General features: G+C 39.9%; 1 protein-coding gene across 1 annotated transcript; it reads left to right on the forward strand.

The window, feature by feature from the left end:
* Window positions 1-1,153: 1,153 nt before the first annotated feature.
* Window positions 1,154-22,377, forward strand: armh3 (armadillo like helical domain containing 3). The gene is made up of 26 exons (XM_041036226.1): window positions 1,154-1,245; window positions 2,747-2,856; window positions 2,950-3,006; window positions 3,534-3,680; window positions 3,847-3,954; window positions 4,052-4,144; window positions 4,259-4,333; window positions 4,453-4,539; window positions 5,400-5,456; window positions 5,590-5,633; window positions 6,179-6,239; window positions 6,390-6,436; window positions 6,981-7,056; window positions 8,412-8,505; window positions 10,353-10,454; window positions 10,562-10,620; window positions 10,709-10,774; window positions 11,449-11,518; window positions 12,168-12,228; window positions 12,351-12,439; window positions 13,236-13,318; window positions 13,711-13,837; window positions 14,330-14,405; window positions 16,235-16,313; window positions 20,515-20,631; window positions 21,042-22,377. Exons 2-26 carry the CDS (start codon window positions 2,755-2,757, stop codon window positions 21,132-21,134), a joined length of 2,070 nt encoding a protein of 689 aa, XP_040892160.1. The 5' UTR covers window positions 1,154-1,245; window positions 2,747-2,754; the 3' UTR covers window positions 21,135-22,377.

The following is a 22,377-nucleotide window of genomic DNA, read 5'->3' on the forward strand; positions in this document are numbered from 1 at the left end:
CAGCAACAAGCAGCCACAGATTATAGAGACAAAGGACCAGGACCATTCAGTCCTTCGTCAGCTTCGTGTATGCAGTCCCTCCATAATTCATGTCTTGATAACATTTTTGTATACCCACTTCTGTTCTGCTGATTTTGTCCACATTGGGATATTCATTGCACCAGTTAAGAGAGCAGATGCACCCACTCCTCATTATAACACAGATGGTTTATTACTGTAATTTATTTTGAGCCTAAATTGTCCTCTGCTGGAATCAGCCAGTCCTCAATCACCATTCACCAGTGTTAATGGTAATACAAAGTGCACAACACTTTGCTCCTCCAAGGCCTGCCGCTGTCAAACATCCTCAGGCAATTCTAGACAGAAGTCAGAAACTCTCCTTCAAATGACGAGACACAAACAGTCTAATCACTTGAGGCCTGTATCTCCATACAGATACAGCTGCAACACTGGCATACATCGCCACATGTTATATTTCAGATGCACACACAGCTGGAGGAGATACAGTGAAATACTGATGAAGGTCTCTGTTAGCTATCAACAGAGTGGAAGCAGTAATCATCCCCTTACAAGACACTTAAAAATCACATGGTTCAAAGCCAAAGTCAGAGACATTTGAAAACCAAAAGATCCAGAGAGAACCACATCAGTCATGGCCTATACTGCCCTGGGGACATGTATGCATGTTATAGGCACATATGTTTCTCCCATAACTCTTTCTCTATGCTTTATAATGAGTGTTCTTTTCATCTTAGATTTTTTTTTTTTTGAAACACAAACATATAGGTACCTATGCAGTACCAGTCCACATTTAGCAGCCACAAGTCTGTTCTTTCCTTGCATGATTTAAACAATTCTTCTTATTATAATTATTATTATATTAGTTTAATGGACAATGTACCGTGTGAGGTTCCAAATTTTCTTAAATTAATAAATAGTAATAAATATTATTGTGAGGATTAAACTTTCTTGTTAGTATTATTCTTCATTAATGTTATTTATGTTATGTTATATATATTATTTAATTTAAAAAACCACACTTGTGACATAATCTCACAGAAGGCAACGGATATCACAGAGATATTAATTGCGATTAATTTCACAGAAACATGACATTATCTGTGGGGTGCTAAGACCCCGAAGACCAGCAGGAGGCTACAGATAGCAGTATGCTAGCAGAGGCTAGTGGTGTCACAGGGATTCATGAACTACATTTACGACATAGATTTTAATACTTTAATTGAGGTAAGAAAAACCACAGTCTTAACTAAGCAGGGGCTCATCTAAATAATTTAACACAGCAATGTTGTCAATAACCGCACCCACATATTAGACAGCTAACGCTAAATCAATGTTAACATCTTTGTTTGACATGCATTAGCTAGGTAGCGGTAGCTTTAGCTGCGAGGAACCTTTCAGTCGATTTACGTTTGTTGACCTTACTGCCAAGAAACTAAACGCTCATCGAGTGTCGACTGAACAACAGCATTTGCTTGTTAACGTGAACTAGTCGCCGTTTGTCGTTCACTAGTTAAACCCAGTTAGGCAACGATGGGTCAGTTAGCTAATGCTAGCTAGCTAGCAGCCCATCCCAACTTGCTCTATAGGTTATATCATGTGCCATCACTTTTAGCAAATGTCAGCTGATAATTCTTTAACAAACCTCATTGCGCTAAACTTCGTTAGCTAATTTACTAACGAGCTACGCGCGTTGCCAAACGTTATTTATAGGTCTTTTTTTGTGCTAACCTAATAGGGAGTTTACCTGCATTTGCTAATCATATCACTTTGATTGAACTGTTTAATCAGGCCAGCCTCCTATAAACAGCGTGTTGCCCTGTTTTTTCCTCCTGAGTCTGAGCAAAAATGTCAGTAAAACAGTAATTAGCACACATAGTTACGCATTTCAACAGGTGACAGTAGTTGGTGATCTGACCTACTATACTCTGCAGTAAAGGGACTTGACTTCACTCAAGATCCTTCTTGACAGAAATGTCTATCTGCTGGTGAAGAGAGCTGTCAGTAAACTGGCACAGTGGCTTTAAAGACTGCACAGGCCGTAAGTTAATGAACAGGAAAAAAAAACACCTTTCACTGATCAATTTGGTAATATGGCTTTGCTGCTGAGATGGCCCACTGCTCCTGGAGCAAGCAGATCCTATGAATAGATTGAAACCAAGGATGACTTGATCCTACTGACAAGTATTGCCTGTGCAGCTTATTTCTCTGTGTCACAGAGTTAAATTTGTTGTCCAGAAATGATTAAAGCTGATTAATGAGCCACATTGTTGCACCAGACTTCATAATTATCAACCTGAATGCTGTATTTCATTTTAAGTAAAGTCCGTGCACACTGTCCTGCCTCTGCAAACAGCTCACTTGTGCAAATCCATGGCTGAATAGGACTGGTCAAATACACTATACTCCTGATAGAATTGCTTTTGCTACTACAGTGTACAGCTATTTAAAAAAATCTAACAACATTTCCTTGAAAATTAAAGTATGTATTCTTAACCCATTTCCATCCTGAGTGGGTATGGAAATGCACAGACTGCTGGGAAAGTCAGAAAGTGTTGATTAACACGCTTTTTTTCATTTTCATTGGATTTGATTAAAAAAATAAAGATTAAAACGATCCATTCTCTTTAAATAATTCAAACATAGTTGCTAAAGAAATCTTGTTGATTTATGCCACAGTTTTACATTATTTACTTACTTTTCTCACTCACTCTGTCTTTGTTTTCAGACTTAGCCATGTCTCAGGTAGAGAAGAAGACAGGTCTGCTTAGGAGGACATCGTCGTCTAAAAAACCCTTGAAAGAGAAGGTGGTGCTGATGTATGATGAGATTTTTGCGGTGAGTATCACAGTGGAGGAATGTCAGTAGTGAAAGTTTAGAGAAATAAATTTATGTTTAAGTGTTAACTGTGTCCTGTCTGCCTTGTTTTAGAAAGAGGACCCAGCCAAAAATAACCCTCGCTTCTGGGATGAGCTGTTTCTTATGAAGGTACAGTGAAGAGAAAAGCACTGGAACAGAAATGTTTTTGGCATAACAGGAAGTCTCTTATGGTACTGTGTGGGAGTGTGATGTTGCAGCAAAGGTAGCAGCAATGCTAACTGAGACATATGGAAAGTATCAGTAAGAATAAATCCAAAATATTGAATTGCCGTAAATGAGAGAGAAAAAAGACAATTTGAAAAAAACCCTGGAATAACAACATGTATATTGAATGTGCAAAAAGTAGTGAGGTGTCGCTGATCCTAAAAAAAATATCAAAATTGTAGATGATGTGTGCAGAACATGTAAAAACTGAAAGTTGGACACTGATAGCCTAAAGCACTTTCAGCCAAAGACACTGAAAGAGGAAGTAATGATTTGCACAAATCACATACAAACAAGTTCTGCTGCTGGGATTGTGAAATTGTAAGGTGGATATGTCCTTATAACTTGGTCCTCTGATTATTCTCCGCTGTTCGGCCTGTTCGCCACCTATCTTGTTCTTTTTAATTATCTGTTCTTCCATCTTGTCCCAGGTGAACCTAGAGTACCTGGAGTCTAAGTTGGAGAGTGTAGATGGGGAAGAAGTTCAGCGCATTCAAGACAACATCAACTCGCTTTTTCACCACTGTGTTCAGGCTCTGGGAGAGGAGCACCAGATCAAAGTGGTCAATGCCCTGCAGGTAAGCACAGCTCAGAGGGGCCACCTAGATTTTCACCTGTCGTACCATCACATCAGATGCATATTAATTATGACAGTAACATAAGACTGAAACTGTAGTCAAATGAATCTTGGCTTGACGTGTGTGTGTGTTGACCTCCTGTCCTCTTCTGTCCCTCTCTTCCCAGACTCTGTGTGCACTTTTCCGAGGGGTTCATCAGAAGAACAGGTCGGCGTCGGGCTTTGACATCATCAACATGCTCATGGGGTTTGACAAGGCCGAGCAAAGGATGAAGGTAAGTCGGGAAAACACCTTGAGAGGGGAAGAAAAGAGCGAAAGAGATTCATAATGAATGGGTAAAGTTAAAGGTGGAGTTCTCATGTTTCCTGCAGGACCTGATGGAGAGACTGGACAGTCTTCTTTGTGGAGACGGCTCAGAGAGTCTGAAGAGCCTTTGTCTAAAGTTGCTGCTGTGTCTGGTGACGGTGAGACAGACACGACACATGAAAACAACAACATGAATTATAAGGTGATAGGTTTTAGGGAATGTTTGTTGCCTTTTTAAAAACACTCTCAAAGATCTGAAAATGTGTTCACAGGTAACAGACAATATTAGTCAGAACACCATACTGGAATATGTGATGATCAACAGCATCTTTGAAGCCATTTTACAAGTAAGTGATTAGTGGAAGACTGTGTGTAATGTACTTCTGGGACTTTTATTTTATTATGTTCCTTTTTTTTTTTTTTTTTTTTTTTTTTAACCGAATATGATCATATCTCCTCTCCACAGATTCTGTCAGATGTCTCCAGTAGAGGGCAGCATGGTTATGATGCTGTGGTCCTTCTGGCCCTCCTGGTCAACTACAGGAAATATGAGGTATATATTATGTACATATGCTGACTGGTGACTGTACTTGTTTTTCCTGATATAGAGACTTTTGAGCAGCAGGGAGGCGTAATAAACCTTAGTATAAAGCCTGAATAAGAGTCGTTGAAAAGACCCTGACTGTGCATCAAAAAGATCAGCCCCCCCTCACCTCCTCCTTAACTCCACTGTCTTCCTTTTGTGTGGTGACTCAGAAGCTGATATGTGTGCTGCTGTAATGTCTCACCAGTAGAGGATACAATAGAAACAGCTCGCTAAGTCTCTTGTTTTTTCACAGTACCGGTCTGTCACCTCTGGGATGTTTTTTTTAGTTCAGTGTTGCACCAGGCCCAAGGGAAATGAGGGAATAATAAGAGCAAGACATTAATTTGCCAAAAGGAAAAAGAACATTGCAACACTCAGATTATTAGAATTGAGTGGAATCTGAGGAATAAAAAACATTAATTCATGATAACATCAGCAGGATGGAAAATATGACCATTTCTGTTTTGCCCTACACATACATAGGGGAATGGCCCCTCACACACTGATGGCTAATAGAGATGGACTGAGGTTGATGTTTGGACTCGCAGTTCGTAACCTCAGAGATGATCTACATATATTTTTTCATTTGCGTTATTGTACCTGGCATGGAGTATGTATGCAAGAGGTCTGTAGCCTGGCTGGCCATTCATTAATCAGATGATTATTTCCTTGATTAACTGATTAACAGTTTGGTCTAGAATGAGCCCCTTGAACTGGAAGACAAAATGAAAAGAGAATTAACCTTTAAGGGCCAAGGATTATTTACATTAACATCAATATTTGCATCAACATTTTTTTAACAGAAATGTCTCTGTTTTCTCTGTTAGTCTGTGAATCCTTACATTGTGAAGCTCTCCATTGTGGACGACGAGCCGACATTAGATGTAAGTATGTTGTCACTGACTGTATCCTCTTTACCTGCAGAATGAGAAATAGCCAGTTTGATGTAGGCGCAGGCCTCCACATCAGGCAAATTGTCAAAGGTGTGATTGAAACAGTGAATGTTTTCTTTCCCAGGGAATGGGCATGGTTGTCCACCAAGCTCTGACAGAATATAACAGGTGAGATCTAAAACTGTCCTTGTGTCAAAAAAGTGTTTTTAATGATCCACTGCATGGTGTTATGAGGCTGCTGGTGTCAGCAGTTTAGTTTGATGTCTCCCACAAATGTTCTATTTCTATTCTCCGGAAAAAAAAAAACAGGCTCTTTATTCTTTTAGTTATTTATATCTGACAGATTTCTTTGGCAGCTGGTAATGTTTTTTGGATGAGGCAAGGTTTGGAAATTAAAATGCTGTTTGTGAAGGAGGTCTTGCCTGTCTGTTGTGCGTAGACAGACACATCAAAGTGATGGATGACGGCTCTATACTGTTCATTGTTTTTTGTGTATAAACTGAATGCCCTGTGGATAATAAATTGCCGGGAGGAGACAGAGATGTTAGGTAAATAAATGTGTGTTAGGTTACAGTTGCTGTGTTTGAGTGAAAGTGTACATCTCCGCCTCTGCTGTTGTGTGGCCCTCTGTGTCTTCAGTTTATTTGTCACTCTCTTCACTTTTTCATTACCTCCTACTCTATGTCCATCTTGTCTTTTTCTCTGCCTTTTAGGCAGTACAAAGACAAAGAGGAGGAGAACCAGGGTGGGTTCTTCTCTACCCTAACTAGTATGGTAAGATCTTATTCTCGCTCACATTTTAATACTAGATATGTCTTAAATTAATTGATATTTCTTCAGCTAGGACATATTTTGTATTAAAGGAGTTTGATGCGATGCCTTGTATTGGGGCTTGAGCTAACTTGATCCTTCTTTTGTCCACAGGTGGGCAGCATGTTTATAGCAGATGCTGATGAGAAACTGTCTGTACAGTAAGTACAAAGTAATTTAAGTTCTTACTCTTCACTCAACTGTAATTGCATTGTTCTCTACGCAGAATCCGTTACAGCTGCAGCGTTTTCTTCTTGCCCTCTGTTTTGTTATTGTGTCAGCTCCCAGCATGAAATCAAAGTTTAAATGAATGAACTATTTTTCACATTTCTAAACCTGTTGTTGAAGAAACATAAAAATACTGTAACTGGCACTAAGAGAAAACATTGTGAATTTTTGTGCATTTATCAAGATTCATTATCAAGAAATTTAATGTAAAGAAATTTTTGCAAAGGACGTGTTAGTAGGTACACACACTATACTGTGATTAATGACACAGAAAATTAAAAAGTGACCTGCTGATGCATGAAGTGATTGTTAATAAACTTTTAACACCACACTGCCCTTCCACTTGTTTCTTGAGCTTGACTGGATCAAAGCCTAAAGCTTTTTTCCTGCTCAGTCTAATGTTATATGAAGATTTTGAGATTTGACTTCATAAATGAAAGCGCTCACTCTAACCACCAACTTTTCTTTCACCTCAAGGACAAATGAGGCGATTCTGCTGGCACTGTACGAGGCTGTGCACCTTAACCGCAACTTCATCACTGTATTAGCACAGGTAAGAGGCATTACTTTTTCTCCTAGAGTAAATGCTCATGTGTTTTTAATGTTAATAAAAACACGGACCTAGGCCAATTTGGTGCTAATTGGCCTCTTACAGTTTTCATTAATTTTATTGTATAGACATGTCCGTGCCTACATAGTCACTCAAAAGAAAGCTGAGGTTTATACCCCAGGTTTATCTTATGGAAATAGATTTTTTTGTTCCTCAGAGATTTATGGGTTTTACAAAATAACAGTGAATTCAGGCTTGTGAAAGGTCTGCACAGTCTGAAAACCAGAACAGGCCAGGCTTTAAAAAACACTAAAAAATAGACTTGACAGTTTAGGAATATCCACATATTTGGTAAACACCTTTCTCAAAGCCGTTTTTTTAATGTCTCCGTGCCGGTGTCAACCGTGGCTGGAGGCATTATGTTTTCGGGTCGTCTGTGCGTCTGCTCTGTTCTTTTGAATGCAATATCTCAGGAATGCCTTGAGGGAATTTCTTCAAATCTGACACAAACATTCACTTGGATTCAGGGATGAACTGATTAGAATTTTGTGGTCAAATGTCAAAGTTTACTGGGACTGCACAAAACTTATTTTTGGCCATAACTCAGTAATTCATGCATGGTGGTTAAATATACTGAATACCTTCAGAGTCTTCACTACATGTATTTTATGACTCTGGACAGACATGGATATAAACTGCAACCTAACTGATTGGCCGTTAGGCATCTGCAGTGTGTTTTCATATCAATTAATGTTGGACATAACTGGAAGACAGTGGTTGTAAAAGAGGAGGAGACAGACTTGACCTCTTCTTTACATTAGAACAGCTGATTGGACATCTCCTTATTACTCTGTTTTGTCAGTAGATATTGAAGGTCAGCAGGAGAGTTGATACTGTGGCTTTATGTTGGTATTAGTATTTCTTCAAAAGTGTTCAAGATGTGAAAATCACTTCTCCACCATCATTCATCATCCATTCTGTTTCTTTAACTTTATTGGTCCCTTTGAGGAAATTCATACTCAGTGTTTGAACCATCCCATTAACTAACTAACTAACTTAATAGTGAGGACAGGTCAAATGCTGTTAGTATGGCAGACACAGCACAGTGTCTGGGGGACATGTCTGCATTCTGAGTCCACTAAACAATTGCGCTGCTTTTGGCAAGGCTGTAGCTGGTTCCACATTTTGATAGATAGTGGAGAAGCAATAATTCATAATAATTCATTTGCACTACTGAAAGTGAACACTCCTCTTCCTGCTCCTGTCCAGCTTGCATTTTTTTTCAGTACTTTATGGGGCACAAGGGACAGTTAGTCACTATTAAAGACATCTCATATGTGCTTTTTGTCTTTTAACAGAGCCACCCTGAGATTGACATCGTAACCACACCTACCACCCCTACTCCAACAACACCTACAACACCGCTGGGCACAACGCCTCCCTCCCTAGACAGTAAGCATTGCACGTTTTCGTATGGACAGGCAGAGACTCAGAAAACATGCATATACCTGTAGTGTATGTGACATTGCCTCTTGGTTTCTGAAAGTCTACCACTGCCTTCATATCAGTGTTTGGAAACACATTTTGTGCTGCAAGGAGGAACAAACGTGAATCTAGAAAGACGTGATGACAGGAAATTGCAGATCCCAGTGGGGTTATGGAAACTCTTGATTTCACCTGCCAAAGTGAAATGATGGGTTTAGGCAGTGTAGTAAAAATGACATGTTGTGGTGCAGGTCTTTGTAGTATTGTGTTTAGTAGAAATTGGTTATGACCTCAAGCTCGCCCCTTTTACCCAGACATATTCAGAGTCAACAGTGCTAGAACTTTCCCCTAGAACCAGTTATTTGTAAAAACCCTTCCACACCTTTATAGAAAGAAATTCCTGGTTTTCCCACTGCTTCAGGAGTCTTTTTAGTCTTTTTTTGGACACCAGAGATTGTAGGGGAAGACAGCTTTATACTTGTCTTGTCAGTTCTGTGTGTTTACAAATGCTTTATACCATTCCCTCACCTGTAAACAAAATGGAACAATGCTGAAAATCCTGATGTCTTCAAAACACCTGAAGAGGTTGAAAAAGGATTTGAGGCTTTCTAAAACTTTTGGCAACAAGGGTCTCTGCTTCTTTGCACTTATTTCACCTCAACAGTGTTTTTACATACATTTTTGATAACTCTTCCCCCAAACATGTTGACTCTCATTCACTGCAGCCTTGAGGGGAAACTCTCAGACGCACACATGAACCTACACGAGAAACCTTTTCAAATATGCATCAGTTTTTTTTTTTTTTGTTTTTTTTTTTAAGTTTATCGGAAATAAGTGAGTTGCTGATACACAACAAACCCACTTCTAATGTGGTTTTGTTACAGTTTAATAAGACGATTATTACACTATCCCGAGGACTTACTAATCCCTCCTTTAAACCTGAGTGCATGGCTGTCACTTCAGGTGTATGTTGTTGCTAGCACATTCAGAAGCAGGTCATTTAGCATGCACACACGCTGTAACTGTTAAAAGGTGTGTGTTTCTATCTCTGGCTGGCTCTCCCTCCATGGCTTTGAACCTAAGAGCCATTTTCTATATAAAATATTAACCTCCAGCTTCAAATACAGATGAATGTTTCACATGGAGCTTGCATTATTCCCTGTCATGGGAGCTTCAGCACTTACAGGGTCCTGTACTCAGACCAGAAGCAGTTGCACACACACATATAGCTGCAATCACATATCGGGAATGTACCCTCTCCTTCCACAGTTTTGCCCCATGTGATGATATGATTCTTGACAGTGTGAAATTTCACTGGGCCTGCAGTGATCTGAGGAAGAAGGAAACAAACGAGGGTCTGGGGGGGAGGGGGCGAGCTCATCATTGACCAGCTCATCATTTATCCATGAAACAAACTGTATGTTTGAGAGTACAGAGATTTTTTTAAATGGATGAAAATCCATGTCTGCACAACACAGCAAGCTACAGGAGTTACAGTAATGGGACGAATACATACTTTTTTTGTGTGTGTCTTTGCTGTTGTTTACTTGAATGAGCACTCTGTCTTCCCAAACAAGGACGACAGCGTTTGTCATACTCCTTTATACTTAGAGTGTTTGGCTTGGGTTTTTGGGACATCATTATTTATCATTTTAACTGTCTTGAGACTCCCTGTCCAGTTTTTTGACATAAAGTTTTGTTTATCGTAATTATGTTTCTCTCTGTTTGGTTCATGTGTGTCTCCTGCTTTATTGGCAAGAATTGGAACTGCAGTGATTATGTTAAATTGATATATATGTAAATCTGCTGTGTAGTGATGAACAACCCAGAACTGCCTCTGGATCCCAACCTGCAGACCAGCAACCTTCTCATCACCTTCCTCAAGTACGCCTCCATTGTAATGCAGGATACTAAAGGTAAACAGAAACCTTCATGTCCTCTTCCTCTTTGTCCTTGATTCACTTTGTTACATTAGTCCTTAATTGCTCCTACATAGTTTAAAGTCTCATATTTGTGTTTCCAGACGAGCATCGACTCAACAGTGCCAGACTGTGCCTAATCATCCTCACCTGCATAGCCGAGGTAGGAGCCGTTCACCCTTCCACATCCTCCGACAATCAGACTGTCTTTGACGTTGTCTTTGTTCCTAATCCACCTCTGTGCACGATAGGACCAGTACGCTGATGCCTTTCTCCATGACGACAATATGAACTTCAGAGTAAATCTCCACAGAATGGTGAGTTTATTGTTGTGAGTGAGTGAAATTGAGCAAGGTGATAAGACGTACTCAGGTGATTTCAGCTGCCAGCATTAACAACATATAGCCTTAATATTTTAGAATATTTAACTATGTGACATTTGTCTAGAATAAAATCAGCCAGATGCTGTCGATTAAAAAATGTCCCATAAACTATTGATCATTAAAGCTGATAGCAGGCAGTTGTGGTAATATGCGGACACACTGGTCCATCACTGCTGTGCAGTATCCTGAATGTGTCCTCGTATACATACCCAGCAAAAAGTCCACTTTCTGGTAAACCTTTAGAGCTTTCAGCTGTACCACATGGCTTTCATCAGCAGTTACATTTGTCTTAGTTGTCATGGAAACTGCCGTTGGGATATTTGTTTACTATGGAATTTGGGTCATGTGATAAGAGGCCATTGATTGCTATGTCCCTCCCATATACGACCACCTGTTATACACCTTAGTGTGAAATATGGGTCCTGTGATAACAACTGAACCACCTCCACATCAGCTGAGTGAAATCCACTGATGAAGGCTGTGAGATGTGGCTGAAAACTGTAAAAATGCCAGTAAGTGGTCTTTGTGCTGCAATGTTTTTGTCAGAATGCTATTTAGAAAGTCAGTAATGAACCTTCAAGCTCAGATTCATCCTGTATCTGTTTCAGCCCATGAGGCACAGGAAAAAAGCAGTGGACAAGAACATCCCCTCACGGCCGCTGGTGTGTGCTGTTCTGGGTATGTAGGACATTTACCACTGTGGTTTAGTGTGTTCTCACACTGGGAAGCTGATGTTTTATATTTGTCAAGGATATTTAGTTAGCTATAATCTCTGATCTACAATCTGAGTCAGTGTCATTTTTCATGGTAGCTGGTGTGGTCACAGACCAAATGTTTTTAAAGATGAGCACTGAGGACAGTGTAAATGACTTAAAGTTCCATTTCGACATTGTTTCGTTTTTTTTTTTTTTACCTGGCTGGACAGCCAGCTTTGTCAGAGTATTGTATTCTTAGACAACTCTAAAAAGACTCTTTCAACATTTCTAAACTTTATTCTGCAGCTGTCAAAGATAAATCTTATGGACACATTGATTTACCGGATATTTTCCGGATAGTTGGTTGTTTTTAAATGTTTTTCCCCTGCAGTGTTCACTGGCAAGTTTTTTTTCCCCTGAGTTTTGCTTAAGGGTTTGTTTGCTGTTGCTTTATAACTTCACACACTATAAAGTTTACTACCTAGAAAGATGCTGTTATTCTTCTTGTTCCATTTGTCTTTCCACTGAAGTTGCATGCATTATGTAATATTTGAGGTTAGAGGTTTGCACACTTTAATCCTCTCAGTTTGAATCTTTCTAACACTCATTTTTCCCTGTACCCCTCTGTGTAGACCTGATGGTGGAGTTTATTGTCACTCATATGATGAAGGATTTCCCCATGGATTTATACTTGTGAGAACACATGCACATTACTCTCTCTCTCTCTCTCTCACACACACACATACACATCATTATAGTCTCATACATCTTCCAGCTTTGTAGACCACAGTTTGATGGGTTTATTTCTCTTGCAGACGCTGCGTGCAGATCATCCACAAACTCCTGTGCTACCAGAAGAAATGCAGAATCAGATTACACTACACGTGGAGAGAGCTCTGGTCAGGTAAAGATACCTCAGTTTTTTCAGAACTGGTTGTCGTCTTTAATAAACTGAAGTGTTAAATAAATCGTGTTTTGAAAGTTTTGTGGCAGGACGTCTTTATAACTTCATTTATGTTTTTTGATTTACTGGGCATCATCTCAAGTTGTTGAGTAAATAGCTGCTGCTTTTACAAAACAAAACCAATTTCCTTTTAAAATGATCGGGCCTGTTTTGGAAATGCGTTGCATCATTGAGATTGGATAATGAGTCTCCAAAGAAAGCACAATCCATCCTGTTGGCCTTGTTTTCTGCCTGGTCAACACACAATAGGATAACATTTCAGCTTGTAATGGCCCCATCACACTGTGTCTCATTAGAATACAGATTTCTCTAATCAGACCAATAATCTGCTTAATTCCCTGAATAACACCGACCCTCTCCTCCTGGTGGTGATAATAGCATACCATGAAATAAGACTGGAGAGAAAAAATGAGCCAAATTAAAGCAATAGATGTGTTTATCTTCTTCTAGCGTGTTGTTGTGCCAGCTTGTGTTGGGGCTTGTCAAAAGTTATTTTGTTTTTTTTTGTGAGTACACATTTTGGTTCTTTTTATGGGTTTTGTTTTCCTCAATAAAAAGCTGGTGAAAGAACTTGATTTGGTGTTGAAAGGTTTCCCCCCCCTCCTGTGTTTCCATTACCTACCTTAATAAAGATGCACACTGAGGAAAGCAGACTGCCGCCATATGTCTCTGCTGGTAGACGACTATCACCGCTCCAGATTATTTCATTAATGTGAGCATATCTCCCTGTGCGCAGCTCTCATCAACCTGCTAAAGTTCCTGCTGTCCAACGAGACCACGCTGCTGGCCAAGCACAACATCTTTCATCTGGCCTTACTGGTGAGAAACTCCACACTCACTCATACACACTCAGAAAACATGCAGACAGGAGACTGATGGAGTACGGTCCACAATGGAAGCAATTTCACAGAGATACTTGTATTCTCCTGTAGTAAGAGGAGAACCAGATGCTGTAACAATGGTGCTGTTTGTAGTCCAGCTGTGCATATGTCTGAAATCACACACGAGAGTTTAAATGTCTTTTATTAGTGCTTTTCCAGATGAAAGGAAAAAAGCCTGTGGCTGTGTTTGCAAAACCCGGCGCAGTATGAGTTTAATTTCCCTTTAGAACTCCTATTTTTAGTTGATTTTTCTCTTGTTGGCTCTGATCTGTTTGAGAGCGAATGCGTTGTTGGTACATTCAGACTTCATGTGTGTCTCTGAATATCCAGGTAGTGAACCTGTTCAACATGTTCATAACATACGGCGACACTTTCCTGCCCACCTCCAACAGCTACGACGAGCTGTACTATGAAATTGTACGAATGCACCAGGTCTTCGACAACCTCTATTGTATGGGTACGTCACGAGACACTGCACTTTTTAACCTGACTGGAGCTGAATTATAGCTGAAATGACATTTATTGCTGCTATTTGAAGCATTTCACATTTCAGGCAGCTGTATGAGAATTTGTGGTTGTCGAAAATGTGTTGAGTTAATTAATCAGAATCAAAAAGACCAAACATTCTCCAGTTCCAGCTTTTCAGTTGTGAGGATTTGCTGCTTTCTTTCATGTTATGTTACAGTAAATAGAATGTCTTTGGATTTTGGACAAGGCGTCCTTAGATGTCACCTTGGATCCAGGGAAACTCTGATGGACATTTATTTTCTGGCATTTAATAGACCAAAACGATCAGTTGGCTAATTGAGAAAATAATTGTTAGATAAGTTGACAGTGAAAATATTCATTGGTTGCAGCCTTAAAACGGAGAGGTGAAAAGACACAAGAGACAATCGTGGCTGCACATGCATCTAAATCCTGTTTGTGTTTGTCATTCTCTGCCTTCCAGTTTTGAGAGTATCAACCAACACAGGCCAGTGGAAGGAGGCAGCCAGCAAAGTCACACATGCCCTTGTCAACGTTCGGTAAAAAACACACACACGTTCTTAACACACAAACACTGGATGCCAGGAGGGAGAAAAGAGTAATATTGGATTGAAGGAAATTGCACACTTTGGGTGTGATGGAGGAAGGTCAAAATAAAGTGAATGAAGTTAAGTCTTTGGAACTGTAATTTGGGTTCTCCATCCCCAGTCAGTTCCTTTTTTTTCCTTCCCCAAGGCTCCACCATTTGATAATTTTTAAGCCTTTATCTCCTTCACCCCATCCCTGCTCCACACACATACTGTCCTTTGTCTCTCCTCCGACATTTTTCTGTGTAACCTCTCTCTCCTCCTCTCTGAGGAGATGATCCTCTGAGGTCACCCCGGCTTGGAGGCCCCCGAGGGCACCGGAACGAGCGGGAAACTCCCCCGTGGATTCAGCCGCTCAACTGGTCTCCTGTGGGAGTAGACTTAACTCCTTAAATGGGCAGTCACAAGGGTTGATAGGGTGGCAGAGAGAAGGGAGACTGAAAGAATAATATTTGAAAGAATAGATTAATAAATGAATTAAGGCAGAGAGGGTGTTGAAATTAACTCAAATGAAGGGACCAATCCCATTTTCCTCCCGTCACTTCTGTCCTCCGTGTGCTGGCTCCCCACACAGAAATGACAGCAGAATTATCACTGTGAAGAATTCTCTGCGTTTTTGCCACTGTAATTTATTTGATATATTACGCTCTCTAACCCAGACCAGAATAAGCCATTTCATCTCACAGCTACGCTTATTGCATCAACTTACATTTGTGCTCTAAAGCAGTTTATTTCTTAGAAATGAATACTGATGCAGGAAAAGATTGCCTCTGAATTTCCATCTGAAATCTCCTGGAGTGCTCACACAGTACGAAGCAGACACTGAGATAAAATAGAATAGAATAGGAATGAACAATGGATTTTGGTGTTAAACAGGCTGTCTGTAACTGGTGTTGTTTAAAACTTTTTTCTTTGTTAGAAGATCTTGCAAACAAATGGCACTTCACACCTTGAATATTATTATTTTTTATTATATTATTAATTTGCACAAACAAGTAGTAACCCCACAAATGGCCTTGAAATGTATGGAAAAGTGGTACACTTTGATGGCCAAAAGTATGTAGACACAGTACTTCTGGTCTGGAACTGTTTTTTTTGTCTCGGGTCAGAACTTTTAGTTCTTATTAAGGGAAATCTTAATTCTACTAAACTGAATATTTTAGACTATGTCCACACTAAGACATCTAATTCGCATTTACAGATTTTGTTTTCTTTTTCTGGCTACAGCGCAAAAAGTTTGAAATTGTTTATTATGGCTCATTAATACTGGCTCATTAATACTGTGTGCTAATCAGACAGCCATTTCTTGGCTGCTGGGCTGCAGTGCTGATTAGATCGTTATTTTATGACCACAACACCATCAGAGAAAAACACAGTAAACCACCAAGTTGCCATTTTAAGATTTAAAATGGGAAACTGTTTTGGCAAAGCTCCATTTTTTTTATTTGCTGAGAGCCCTGACCCAAAACCCAAACAGCACCTTTGGATGATTTGAAACGTCGACCGTGAGCCAGGCCATATCACCCAACATCTATGTCCAACGTCACTGATGTTCTTGTGTCTGAATGGGACCTGATCCGTGCAGCCATGTTCCAAAATGTCGTGGAGAGTCTTCCCAGAAAAGTGCAGACTCATTGTAGCAGCAGATAAATGTGAATGGTTTTGGAATGAGATATATCTGAGTGTCCTTAGACTTCTGGCATTGTAGTGTACGTCCTTGACTTTAGAAAGAAGTGTCCAACCTGAATAGTTCCTGAAGTGCTGGTGTCTTTGTCTTTAAGGGCCATCATCAATCATTTTAACCCCAAGATCGAGTCGTACGCTGCCGTGAACCACATCTCCCAGCTGTCAGAAGATCAGGTAAACACCGCACTCTTTACTTCCTCTTACACTCTCACTAAAAGTTGGCTTGTAAATAAAAATGAACTTAAGCAACATCCCGGGGCCATTTAGGCCGAACTCCACTGAAACATCGCTCCTGTCATTTCAAAAGTAAATCTTATGAATTTTTTAATACACAATGGAAAACACTCAGTACTTTGAAGTGTTTGAGAAGGGGTTCACTGCGTTTTATTTTGAAAGAATGTCTATTCATCAAGAAGTAGTTACAGCGCTCTGGCAGAGATGAATGACTCAGACACTGGTTATTGTGATGAGACAACTAGAAGAGCAGTTGTTATCGCGCACACACCACTGAGCTTAAAACTCATCACGGCTGATTCACTGCGCACAGTTCAGGCCGGTGGGAGGACTCAACAGCAATTATTTTAACACTGTTCATGACAGATAGTGACACATGGTTTTTTTTGGTTGTTGTCACTTCACTGTACTTCTGTGCTTCTAACAGGAAAGCTTGAATTATTCTGATCATAGATTTTTGTGTAGATATTTCAATTTTAGTTAACGTTGCAGTTTCTCTGATATCTGCAGCCTCTCTTGTAGAAGTCACAACAATTTATCCACACAGTAAGAGTCCCACCGCAAAACAAACAGAGTCCGAATTGAGTCATTAAGCAACCGAGACAGCTTTTGAAATGCTGAGTTATTCCTTCATTAGCGGTGGGAAGAACTTGGGCCTGGGCTGGAAGGAAGCTGAACTGATATGAGGGTTGTGAGCTCCATTTAAGACTTTATCCTTTATGTCAAATCAGTGAGGAGAGGGAGGACGGCTGGGAGTCCCTTTTTTAACAAGCTGATAAGAGAGTGATGGATCTGGTCATTATACTCCCCCAATTACCTCCTCGCTTTTATCTGCTAGATTTATTCACAACAAAGAGCGAAGGCAGAAGTTAGCTTTGGTGTCAATGAGCTGCCAGTGGCGTGATATGATTTTCCACCTGTGGTATTAAAACCTTTCTAATTAGATGAAGTGGCTTTGTTTTTTTGAGATTTGGAAGGTTTCAGCAGTTTTCTTTAACATTAGTTGGAGTCTTCGTGGAGCCTCAGTAATTTGATCACTGTCAACAAATTTAGTTTGTGCTCTTTTATTGAAGAAAAGGATTTTTTAAAAATAATGCATTTAACAAACAAATGGCACTGGCTGGGCTAAGAGTTCTGCTCCCTAAATAATGGCCTACTACAAAACAAGGCATTATTAATGCATTTTTCTAGTAGCACACTACTGCAGAACACTTTCAGCCCATTATACGATAGCTATGAAATGAAGAATAATGTGGGGGAAAAAAACCTGAATTTTCTTGTTTCTAAGTAGTTTGGCTTGTGACTGTTTATCAGGAAGTGTGACGAATGTCAAATTAAAAACACATTAACAATCATCTCCAGTTTGAATACTTCATTCAGATATATGAATTATGGATTTCTTGAGCCATTCTGCGAGATCACTAATGGTGCCTAACAAGTTTTTGTATTGATTGGTATCAACGGCCAGATTTATTTCCAGTCCTTTGCTAATTATGTGTGAAGTGTGGTGATAAATCAGTTTTACCGTTGTCTCACCTTCAGTGAAAGCACCATTACTAAAATTATTTGTTTGTTATTTATGATTTTTGGCATACATACATCTGAAAATATTCTCCAGTTTTGTAATATTGTTGAAACCATATCACACAGCACTAACCACAAAACATCACGTCCCAGCTAAGCCAGCTGCCTAAAACATGCTCTTCTTTCTAACACTCCACGTGGTCAGCAACTGAACCTCAGAGCAGCATGAACACAGAAACAGCAGTCAGTAGTTTAAATGAAGACGTCCACACTGACAGCGTCTTTCAGTGAGAGGCTGTCTAAGTCCTGTCCAAACCTTCTGACAAGATCTTTTCATACTGACGCTCCTCTCTCCACTGAGATTATACCGAGCACTGCTAGACACAGTGTTAAATATTGTAGGATAGCTTTTAAAGAAAAGTTGTTACACAGGTTGTTTGTAGCATTGAGTTGTCAAATATTTTATTGTAAATTGATTGGCTTTTATGGTATTGTTATTGACAAAGCACATTGTAGAAATATAGAAATCTGATCAGGATCTTTTTTGGCAGATAATCATCAGTATTAAAGGACTTGGATCAAGAGCAAAAAACATGATCAGTAATGTGAAGAGCTTATTTTTAAACTGCTGTAATTTCACTTTGGAATAATGCCTATTGATTTTTTTTTTGTTTGGATTCAGGCCAGCAATCATTTTGATGGTTATAAATGATAAAATACAGTTGTTTTGAACCTTTTAGGATTCATAAAATGTAGGTCACATTAAAAAGGAAAAAAAAAGCTATGCAGGAGAGAACACAACAAGTGAACACAACAAAAACAAAAGACAAGTTACACCTTCCCACTAGCAGAACAAAACATCGCTCTTAGCAAACGGACACATGCGCACACACAAAAAAGACACGTAAAATTATCCAACGAACAGCCTCTTAATGCTCACATCCCACTGGTGAACGTTGTCAGTGGCTCACACTCAGCTGTGCACTCAGACCTGTATCACAGGGCAGAACAGCGAGAGAGAACAAGAACAGATGATGAACTGAACTTGGATCGGTTGAGGGGGCTGTTCAGACTGTCACTTCTTTGGGCAAAGCTCTTTGTCTCTCTGCTGCCTGCCTCGATTCCTTGGTCCTTTTTTTTTTTTTTTTTTTTTATGAAAGAAAATTTTCATTTCCACTTCTCTGTGTTTTGACACACAATAATCAACACACAAGCATACTATGACACATTAACCACCTGCACTCCATTGGCCTGGAGCGTCTTCATTCCCCACAGTGACAGCAGAAGATGGATGGCCTCCAGAAACACACACAGCATTAAAAACGAGCAGCTGTAGTCTGTCTGTGTGTCTGTGTCTTATGCACAGTGTACATTATTAGAGTCACACTTCAGTATAGGCATTCAGTGACAACCATGTGCATATAATCGTATCTTCCTAGAGATGCAGAAAGAAAACACCCTAAAACAGCAAATGATAAATGATTTTTTTTAATCCTCCATTTACTTTTTGCTTATTTTAATTTTTTTTTTTTGCTTCTAACCAGTTCATCATAGCTCACACTTCCTCCCCCTTTCCCCCACCTCCTCTTTTCATCTTCTCCATCCTTCCATTTACAGCTAGTGAGGAACAAACTTTAACACACATTAGTTAAGGTTACAATTCAAACCTGCCTCCACATCTCCACAGAGAGTCCCCTCTGATGGTGATGGAGAGCTGTGGGGGAGAAGGAGGCAGAGAGAGAGAGAGAGATATGTGTATGAATTTTTCATCAGCGCACCATCAGAGGTTAAATAAAAACAACAGCACGCAGAGCTGTAGATTTATTAGAGAAAAATAAACATAAACAGGAAGAAGAGTGTTTTCCTGCTCTTAATCCTGTAAATAAATTTTAAAATGACGATTCAGCTGTACAAAAGATTTACTGCCAGGGCTACGACATATAAGACTGACCTGCCTGTAAGTTAACATCTGTATGTTTCTGTGGATAAAAGCTGGATGTGTTTGAGAGCTGTGTGTGTGCGTGTGTGTGAGTGAGAGTGATCTTCTCAGGGAAGCATGACAAAACGCGGCTCATGCACCTCACCATGAGTGTCTCATGCTGTGTGCTGAGTGTTGTTGCAGGGGCATTAATAAAATAATGAAGAAGTCCTGGATAGGGGCTATTTCACGGCTGAATGGTGGAATGGCAGGGGTGGAGTGTGGAGAATCTGCATAATTACCTTTGATTTCAGCCCACCTCCTTTTCTCAGCTGGACCTGACTTTAGGCAAGTGTGTATTATGCACTTGCTTACGTAGTGCACACACTCCCACGCACACGCTCCCTATTGTGTATTATACCTTGCTCGGTTGTGTTCGTACCCTGACCTTATGATGATGAAGTGAGTCCTTACTAAAATAACCTTCTGATGCAAACTTGCCCTTTATGTTCGGGTCATGTTGTCATATGTTCATGGTCTCATAAATAAAAATGTTGTGATAAAGTATTAAACAGTAATTAATATTTGACTCTTTGCTGACTGTTTGAGCTGAGTGTTCAGAGTAAGATGCATGAACCGCTCTGCGTGTTACGGAGTCAGAAATTATGCAACAGCAGTTAATGTTCTCTTTCCCGTCAGGTGTTGGAGGTGGTACGATCCAACTATGACACACTGACCCTCAAACTGCAGGATGGTCTGGACCAGTTTGAGAGGTACTCGGAGCAGCCCAAAGAGGCTGCTTTCTTCAAGGAGCTGGTAAGATAAACAGCAGTGCATTGTGGGTTTTGAGGGTTTTAATGTGGTTTTCTAAGTCTCCGGTTTTTCTTTTTTAATTAAATTTTCAAATGGACTTTTGTATTTTTGATTATTGGTTTATAGGAATTTCACATTTTTCAAAATAATTAGGTGTTCCAGAAATCATTTGGCAAAATATTAACTGTGACGTAGAAATAATCAATCAATAATCAGAGGCACTAGAAACACACACACACACACACACACACACACACACACACACACACACACACACACACACACACATATATGCCTTAAATGTGGTGACCCCTCAATGTGAACGCACAACCAGAGGCAGAGTGGATGTTCAAACCTCAGCCTCTGATCATTGGACCTGTAATAAATGTCTCTGTCTGTCTCTCTGTGTCCAGGTGCGCTCCATCAGTCTGAATGTGAGGAAGAATGTCTCTTTGAACACACTGAGTCAGGACGTCCTGCTCAAAGAGTTCTCCACCATCTCCTGAGACACACACACACACACAGTCTTCACATCCCTTCTCATGGACATACACAGTGCATTTTATGTGTGTGTGGACATGTACACATACTTAAACATACACAAACCAGTGCAATCCTCAATTGTTCTTTCCATCAGTCTTCATTTCTCATCTTCTGTCTCCTGTGAACTGAACAATGGAAAACCCACAGAGACGGACTCACTCACAGGCTGGATGCACCTTAAGGAAAAACCATGCAAACTTTCTGCACTCGCTTCCTCTGTGGTCGTTCGTGAGTGTGTGTGTGTGTGTGTGTGTGTGTGTGTGTGTGTGTGTGTGTGTGTGTGTGTGTGTGTGTGTGTGTGTGTGTGTGTGTGTGATTGTTTAAGGAAGTGCCCGTGTTGCACTGGTGTCTCGTGCAATCTGCAGTATTGGCTGGACTGTTAACTGACACATGAACGTTTGAGACAGTAAAACAAAGTATTTTTAACCCACATTTTCATCTCCACCTTTTCTGCCACTGATGACGTTGTAAGTAGCTTCTGATGTCAAACTGATCAAAGTAAATGATTCATGAGAAATCGCTCCTGTAATTATCTCAGAAGATTTAGGCTTTTATGTTCTTCCTAACAGCGTTGGTAATGGGGATCCTGAGTCTTTTTGAGTTTGAATCTTATTCTAAATCCCCTTGGATTAGAGCATTAACTTTTTCTTTGCCGCTGAATGCTTGCTGTGTGGATGTTAACATCATTCTCTACATGTTCAAAACAAATTTAAAGTATTTTGTATTTCCGTGTTTGCTAAGGAGTAGAACATCGGAGTAACTGAGTTGAGGACGATCTGAAGTGATAAAAACCTTTTTGTTGTTGTTGCAAACCTTTGTTTTTGAACAAAGCCATGATTAACATTGACGACCGTACATCGCACAAGTTATTTTTAAATTAGTTTAACAAATGAATTCTAATGTGTTGGACTGAGTGGCCAGTGGAGAAGGAAAAGTGTTCAGACAGCGGTGAAACATAAGTGATCGTTGCTGATGTGTTTCTGGCGCATATGAAGTCAGTTTGGAGAAGAAAAGGATTCATACATTCACCCTTTTGAACTCCTTCTTGCCCTTTCTTATTCAGAACATTAGAATTTTTTTTTTGACTGGAAGCAGATCTGAATTATGCAATTTCTTCAAGTGTAGGGTCTTCTTTCTTTCATCTCGAATTCCTCTAGGTATATTTATGTTTCTTTTTTTAAAAATAAAGGTTGATTTCCTACTGTT

The sequence above is a fragment of the Toxotes jaculatrix genome, chromosome 4, assembly GCF_017976425.1.
Source record: "Toxotes jaculatrix isolate fToxJac2 chromosome 4, fToxJac2.pri, whole genome shotgun sequence".
In the NCBI taxonomy this organism is placed as follows: domain Eukaryota; kingdom Metazoa; phylum Chordata; class Actinopteri; family Toxotidae; genus Toxotes; species Toxotes jaculatrix.

Coding starts and splice junctions, on each gene's coding strand:
- armh3 (XM_041036226.1), top strand. CDS start 2,755: ATGTCTCAGGTAGAGAAGAAGACAGGTCTGCTTAGGAGGACATCGTCG. Junction 4,540..5,399: donor TCAACTACAGGAAATATGAG/GTATATATTATG, acceptor TTTCTCTGTTAG/TCTGTGAATCCTTACATTGT. Junction 11,519..12,167: donor GCTGGTGTGTGCTGTTCTGG/GTATGTAGGACA, acceptor CCCTCTGTGTAG/ACCTGATGGTGGAGTTTATT.